Source organism: Mizuhopecten yessoensis, unplaced genomic scaffold, assembly GCF_002113885.1.
Source record: "Mizuhopecten yessoensis strain PY_sf001 unplaced genomic scaffold, ASM211388v2 scaffold10837, whole genome shotgun sequence".
Lineage (NCBI taxonomy): Eukaryota > Metazoa > Mollusca > Bivalvia > Pectinida > Pectinidae > Mizuhopecten > Mizuhopecten yessoensis.
The window spans coordinates 381034-389237 of NW_018408746.1; the positions used below are offsets into that span (position 1 = coordinate 381034).

Below are 8204 nucleotides of genomic sequence, written 5' to 3' on the forward strand. Positions count from 1 at the left end.
TCCACATTGTGCACCTGAAACTATCATCAAAAGGATAAGCTTATCTTTCCGAAAAGGACATCACGAGGAATAATATCAAATTTGTAATATACATCAACAGAACCATGGCAATCATTTTCGTTGTGACAATATAGTAAATACGTGATGGAAATGGACAACAGATACAGAGTTGATGCTACGGCTATCGCGTCATCAAATCCTGATACCGGAGAAGATATTGAGAATGCGCTATTAGAAATTCAACCGGAAAATTCAACTTTAACAGAAATACCTAGGAACTGTCGATCAGACGTAACCACAGAATACAGCTCGGTAGATCATGGGTGGGCGTGGGTAGTTCTGTTCGGTAAGTGTCATTAAATTTGATGAAATACAGAAGTATCCATCAGAAATTCTCATGTAGCATTGTTATACCCATTGAAACCAGTTGGGTCATAATTTATGAAATTCAATATAGTTCAAACGTTATGTTTAAGCATTGAGTATGTGTGGTTCAGTGATAGGGGTACGGTGTGCTCTAAATCGGAGGCAGGTACTTTATTGACGACTCAGTCAGTCAGCCATGAAAAATATGCATGTAAATCTTTATACCAGGTCTTCACTATATTTTTCAAAGAAAGGATTTTACGATTTTACGTGAAGGCCATAGGTACAGCCACTAGTCAGGTCTCAAGTACCTTTACGTCTAGACAACGATATGTTGAATGTAGTATCTATAAGCAGTTGCAAAGTTTTTAATAGTACATAATGACAACCAAGAAAGCGCACTTAATTGTTTTCCTTGTGGATGATGATTTACTTACTTTTTAATATATGTATTTAGGACAGTTGTTTTAGTATTATGCATGTAACATGATACCTTAAAATGTAATCAAAAGGAAAGATATCGAAATCATCCAATAGGAAACAATATCATTTTGAGCATTGAATACCTCAAAAACAAAATATTCTGTCATCTGAATGGCCCATAAGGATTTTTGATTTGTATTTGCCAGCTGGAAAACCTTAGAGATTGTTGTTGAATTACAGTTAGATAATCGCCAAAACTATTCATACATGGTTTGCTTGCATTTGTATTCTTTGTAATTTTTTCATATCAAAACGTGAACGACTGTACTGTTCTAAAATTGAAATGTGATAAAATATGGCCTTATTCATTGTAATATTTAACACAGGTCATTTATATTTCAGGAGGATTCTTTATATCCTTTTTTGTAGTTGGAGGTCAAAAGTCGTTTGGTATTCTGTACGTTGAGCTGTCTGAGAAGTTTCATGTCTCCAACAAAGCTTTATCCTTAACGCAGTCTTTGGCAGGATTCTTACTGCAGTTTCTTGGTATGTAATACGCTATTATAAGATATGCTGATCCATCACAAAATTATGATTTTTTTTGCGAATTTATATGTTTTTTTCATCACAAACAAATGCTTCAGTACAACAAGTGTTTACCACGTGCTTCTCTATATTTCAGGTCCTATTAGCGCTGCTTTAAGTAGACGATATTCGTATCAAACCCTGATATGTTTTGGTGGACTGATGGCTGGTGGAGGTCTAGTATTATCCTCGTTTGCAACCTCGTATGAGGTTCTTTATTTCACATATGGCATTATTACAGGTGAGAACAAATCAATTCGTTAATCATTTTGTGGAAGTGTTTTATAAAGTTGTAATCACTGTTTCCTATTCAACATGTGTTTTATATCATTAATATTTGTTACGGTCAACTAATGTACATATACCAATAGAATAGTTGTATTAAAGAAACGATTACAACGATATTGATAGGGAAATGTATATGTTTTATGTAATGTATGCAAATGTTTTTGAAATACTTTATCCAAACATGGATGCGTTATTGTTCTGCAAACTGAATGATTTTAGTTATTAAATCCGATGTATTATATCACACATACCTGAACCAAATTACAAAGTCTTGTTTCCAACATTTACCACTAAATGATTAAGGGAAATAATAGAGGCCTTGATTTTTAAGAAATCTTACATTACAATAATATATAGGAAAAAAAAAATATATATATATATTTTTCTTAATTTTTCATTCTTATTACTTTCTTATAAAATCACACTTTCCCACGTAGGACACCTACAATATCTCCTATATAAAATTCATCTACTAACACATAATAAAACCAAGTTAACATCATTTTGTAATTATCCACATAATGAAAGTAATTCTTACGACTTTGGATGTGCAATCAAGCTACAAATAACTAATTGATATATCAAATCAAAACCTGGTTACAAATAAATCGTAATGCCTTTCAGTTCGCTGGTCACACTGTATCCATATATAAGTGTCATTGCCTCTGAAAAATATATCAAAAAAATATCAAACATTAAAAATGTTCGAAAATAATTGTATCGGAAAATATATGTGAAATACCATAATCTTTGTTTACTATTTGTTTACTAGGTATCGGGTACGGAATGGCCTTTTCGCCATCTGTTGTAATGATTGCTGATTACTTCAACAAATACAGGTCAACCGCCTCTGGGATTTCACTCGCCGGAGGAGGATTGGGCGGAATGGTCTTTCCCTACCTCATCAGATATCTACTGACGGAATACGGGCTGCATGGAGCTCTGCTTGTTTATGGTGGTATTATGTGGAACATCTGTGTCTGTGGCCTCCTCATCCGACCGTTACAAGATTATACGTCAAAAAGCAAATCGCACAAAGAATCGACTACCAGAAAACGAAAAATAACCTCTTACGTCAATACAATATGTGAAAAGATCACAAAATTTACTATGCATGTATTACTTTTAATAAGAGAATTAGAATGGAATCTCTTTAAGCAACTGAATTGCATTCTACTATTTGTCGCAGTGTTTTTTGCAATGTTTGGATATAACAGTCTGTTTAATATTGTTCCTCCATTCATTCATGAGATTGGCTTGTCGACAGAAGACGGAGCATTTGTACTTTTTATTTTTGGACTTACAGATCTCATTGGTAGAATACTGTTCGGATATACAATGGATGTATTTCCGAAACACCGCCATGAGTTGTTTGCCACAACGATTTTGTTGTTCGGTTCGGGAATCGTCTGTACTTCGTTACTGCGAAGAAAACTTGAACTATGTGTTTTGATGGGATGTTATGGTCTGTTCGCTGGTGGATACAATGGCACTCTGATGATCATGGCCGTGGAGTACGTTGACCTTGAACGTTTACCTAGTACCTGGGGCTTCATCTGCTGGTCAGCAGCTGTTGCGTTTTTGCTAAATCCACTTGCAACAGGTAAGTGTTTTCATTTATTCCATTTCTTCGAAATACAATTATTGCGCTTTAGATGATAACATTTTCTATGCATCTTTGGATTTCAAGGTCAACACAACTCTTCTATTTATGATATCGAATGTGGTTTCATTCTTAATCGAACTCAAAATCGATGTTAATAGGAAAGAATATCAGGAAAATGAATTTTTACCCGGAATATCATTGAAGATTTTAAAAAGGTACAAGGAAAATGAGACGAGAACTTTCGGAAGGATAAGCGTTCTTTTGCCTCATCGTTGATACCCGTCATGTAAATCTTTGTCAAATCCAAGTCACGTTCTTAAAATAATAACCGGTTAAGGGCAACAAACCGACAAAGGAAACTAATCCGAATCAACAAAAATTTACTGATATAGCATAAGAAATAAGAACATTTCCTGAGACGATTATGATAATCTTAAAAATTGTCAATTGCCTCATCAAAATTGATCTCTCAATACTATGATTTGTAAGTAAATCTGTCAGCAGTCTTCTACGAGTATCATGAAAAGATGATATTCGGAGCAGGTTCTTGAATACAGAATCACCACATGGTGTATTCACTGTAAGTGGAAAGCAAAATGTTACTCTCAAGAAAGGGAAAGTCCAAAATCAGAAAATGCTTTTCTTGATTTAATGCAAAACTACAAGAAGAGAATGATATTAAGGCTTTGATTTACCAAATATCTGCGCGAGCAATCTATAAATAACATCTTAAAATTGCTGAATCAGTGCATTATTATACATGTCGGCTATATTCGCATTGCAGGCGCCATCAGAGACAGCACGGGTACCTGGACTCACGCATTCCAATTGTGTGGAGCAATGTCATTGACTGCTGTTTTAATTTTGATTTTTATATTTCTAAAAAAGGCTAAGGAAAGCAGAAGTGAAGAACTCTGCTGAATTTAACTTTAGGTATCATTTTTATTGTGTTGATCTTCATATTTAAATAATAATAATAATTCGAGGTTCTTAGATACTGCTTTATCACAACCAAGTTCGTAGGTCGTCTCAAAGCGGTTCACAAATTATTATCCGTGGTTATGGGGAATTTGCAACCAGCCAATACCTTTCTCAGCTTCCTTAGGAGCATGCAGACGGAGCTGCAATTTCGGCGCTAACAGCTAGCGTTCAGCAATTCTAGCACTGCCCAACCACGTTCTTATTTGCAGCTAAGTGGACTGGAACAAGCGGAGTAAAGTATCTTGCTCAAAGATACAACACAGTGCCGTGCCATGATTCGAACACGCAACCCTTCGGTCACGAGCCCGGCGTCCTACCACTAGACTTCCGTGCCTCCTAAATAACCTGTCTAGGCATTATCATTCCAAAGTGTGTTGATGTATTAATAACTTTATTGCTTCGTGATTAGAAATAAACACTGAAGGTCTCATACATGATGTCTATGTAAAAGACATATTGAATAATCGCTTTCTATATAACAGTATAGGTCAAAGAAGTAATATAGACGGTAAAATCCCATATAACACTGGATCCTAATAGATACGAATTACTTAAAATAGTATATGGGGTAAAGAAGTCATTCCAACAGCGTGGACAAGTTTAGGTTGTCAAATTTTCGGAGCGATCCGCTCCTTTATAAAGACACAGTGAAACAGAACAGTTACATGTCCATATACATCATATTACAAGAATATAGAACTGATATACTATAATTGAAAATATAACTATTATATAAAACCAATAGTTCCCCGGCTAAAGACAGCCGAAGGCAGTATATATATATATATCGACTTAATTACTTTTCATAGAGCTTTGCTAAAGCTTTCCCCCATTTAGGAACATGGAAAAAAAAATCTTCTTTGTGATGTATTTCATGCAGGAAAAACAAATAATATTTATGTAATCTTATATATATATATATCGTTAAAATGCACGGTCGTTATGAAACATTCACTTTGATACTTGACCTTTCGGGAGAGGAAGTGTAGGTAACTTCATTTATCATATCATACATATCAACAGTGAATATATATATATATTTACATTTGCCCCCGTGTCGTCCCATTACAACAGTGTTAGCAGACAAGTGTAATTATATGGGCTATAATTACAACTGCTCGACTATAATTACAACTGCCGGTTTCAGGTGTAGGAATATATAAACAAACAAAATGGCCGCCTGAAATGTATTTGAGGCAGGGCAAATGCTTTTTGTAGGAATATGTCTATGTAAATATAAAAAAAAATACCTTGTTGTCTGGATGTAATTATTGTTGATATAATTACATTATAAAGACCACTTCATATTACTACGCATAGTACCGTTTCTGAGAAGAGTTATCTCCCCTTCTCCTAGATTACGTAGTTGTGAGAAATAAAAAATAAACAATACAAAAATCATAAGTGGTGCGCCACTGTACTTTTATTATTATTCTTTCTAATTTAAAGTTAAAAATAATACTTATAACATTGTCATACCAGATACTGACATCCGCCTCATGGTCACGACCTTTCTAACTGTCAAACGTCCGGCTGGGTGATCCCCGTGACATCAACTTGCTCATTAAACTCAGAGAGCTTTTTAATGACATAGGGCACTTCATCCACTAACTTATCAGCATTTACAGCGAACGCGCTCCACAGGATAAGTAGATCAGCTACTGCTATTCATTGCCGCAATGTACATGAAAATCCATTCAATCCATATATATAATATCAAAATAATATTTTACCTAGTTTTCTTACAAAAATATTAATATAATCCATAAAGAAAGTATCAGACATTTAATTTGTCATTGATGAACACATTTCTTTTAAAAGTACATGTTCAGATTATAATGTTTACAATGTCACATATATGTACTTAATATACAGCTAATGTTTTTGTATAACATTTTGGAGAACTTTGACATGCCCCAGCCTGGGGACTTAATCCATTACCTACTCCTCTTGGTCGAACGTTCAACAATGTAAAATGAATCAAATTTACGGGAAAAAAGACAAATGAAATGCTAACACAAGGCAAACGCAATATAATTGCAACTTTACGTTAGTTAAGTAAGTCTGAGCTTTTAACTTAGGTGTTGAATCGACAAAATTATAGTCACAGAGCTAGAAAATAACGCTAGTCCGAGATGAGGGGATTTCTACATGATTATTGTTTAGTGACAGTGGTATTTACATAGTAACTTCCCTTTATAGTTAGACATTTCAGAATTACTCCCCTTTGATTGAAAGTCGCCATTTTTAATCTAAATGGAGTCATTTGAGGAAACACTAACACTAACCTGTTTAAAGAATAATTGACACAGTACATTAATGAACAATATATGGCAATCATTTTCGTTGTGACAATATAGTTAATACGTGATGGAAATGGATACCAGATACAGCGTTGATGCTACGGCTATCGTGTCATCAAATCTTGATACCGGAGAAGATATCGAGAATGCGCTATCAGAAATTCAACCGGAAAATCAAACAGCAACAGAAAAACCTAGGAACTGTCGATCAGACGTGACCACATAATACAGCTCGGTAGATCATGGGTGGGCGTGGGTAGTTCTGTTCGGTAAGTGTCATTAAATTTGATGAAATACAGTAGTATCCATCAGAAATACTCAGGTAGCATTGTTATACCCATTGAAACCAGTTGGGTCATAATTTATGAAATAAAATATAGTTCAAACGTTCTGTTTAACCATTGAGTATGTGTGGTTCAGTGATCGGGGTACGGTGTGCTCTAAATCGGAGGCAGGTACTTTATAGACGACCCAGTCAGTCAGCCATGAAAAATATACATGTAAATCTCTATACCAGGTCTTCACTATATGAGAAGTCAAGGTCACGAGGACCTAGTCAGTCGATTGTAACAGAGCTCCGAGAAAACATACTTTTTCTAAAGTCAACACCGTATTGTGAAATACAATTTTTGGACATGGGTTAGATAGATCGTTCAACTATCCATTTGTGTGCAGACCTAATTGAATTTTCTTCGGAAAATAGTCTTTTTTGAAGTAAATGGTCGAAATAATGGACTGAGCTTCGCGGCTGACTACTACTCACCACTTACCTGTACCTGACCGAGCTGTGTATACGCTATATATACCGGACTTGTATTATATCGGAGAGATTGAAGTGATACTTTTGGGATTCTCTGCTATTATTTAGCAATATTTTTCATCATGCCAGCCAGTAATAAACCTCAACGTGGACAGAGCGCCAGTGTCAGTAGTAATAGGACCAGTGGTATCGGATGTTTGAAATCGACGGATGACCGGCTTGATGAGATATCCATGATTTTAAAGTCACTTATTACTGAGGATGTTCTTGATAGGAAGCTAGAGAAGCTGAAGATTGGCATTCAAAGAGAACATGCCGAACGTATCGAAACACTGGAAGACAGAGTGAGAGATCTGGAAAACGAGAATGAAGACTTGAAAACAACAATGACCAAACTAGAGGAGGAAATCGAGAGTGCTATAGATCGACATTATGAGTTCGCGGGGAGACATAATGACCTCGAGCAACAGGGCCGGAAAAATTCTGTGAGAATTGTTGGACTAAAGGACCCTGGTGAGAGAGAATCGGTGGAGGACTGTGTCCAGACGATAGTAGGGTTTGTGAGAGATACTCTTAAAATTCCACTACAAGCGAGTGATATAGACATAGCTCATAGACTGGGGAAATACAATGGAACCAAGCCGAGAAACGTAATTGTAAAGTTCACTCACCGAAGAAAGAAGCTGGAGATTTTACATGCCCGTAGGAACCTCAAAAAAACCGGCTTCGTCATTTTTGAAGATTTGACGCGCTTCAACCAACAGAGACTCAAGGAAGCCTATCACATGGATTGCGTAAAGAACTCGTTTAGTGTTGATGGTAAACTTTTTCTTATACTCAACAACGGAAAGAAACGTAGACTTGCATTTGAAATGCCACTCGAGGAAAGTTT

The 8204-nt window shown here is 35.7% G+C and overlaps 2 protein-coding genes across 2 annotated transcripts in view; both read left to right on the top strand.

The window, feature by feature from the left end:
* Positions 1-144: 144 nt before the first annotated feature.
* On the top strand, positions 145-4189 carry LOC110462845 (monocarboxylate transporter 12-like). Its single transcript, XM_021517053.1, has 5 exons — positions 145-346; positions 1192-1335; positions 1472-1615; positions 2435-3265; positions 4053-4189. The coding sequence occupies exons 1-5, from the start codon at positions 145-147 to the stop codon at positions 4187-4189; spliced, it is 1458 nt and encodes a 485-aa protein (XP_021372728.1).
* A 2305-nt stretch (positions 4190-6494) lies between these two features.
* Positions 6495-8204, top strand: part of LOC110462847 (monocarboxylate transporter 12-like) — a 16637-nt gene continuing 14927 nt past the window's right edge. The window contains exon 1 of the mRNA XM_021517066.1: positions 6495-6821. The gene's annotated coding sequence lies outside the window, so the exon portion shown is untranslated. The remainder of the gene's footprint in view (positions 6822-8204) is intronic.

What these genes read in the sequence shown, in the direction of transcription:
- LOC110462845 (XM_021517053.1), top strand. Translation starts at nt 145, where the DNA reads ATGGAAATGGACAACAGATACAGAGTTGATGCTACGGCTATCGCGTCA. An exon ending in GGCGTGGGTAGTTCTGTTCG is followed by an intron (nt 347 to 1,191) that starts GTAAGTGTCATT and finishes TTTATATTTCAG; the next exon opens with GAGGATTCTTTATATCCTTT. An exon ending in GCTAAATCCACTTGCAACAG is followed by an intron (nt 3,266 to 4,052) that starts GTAAGTGTTTTC and finishes TTCGCATTGCAG; the next exon opens with GCGCCATCAGAGACAGCACG.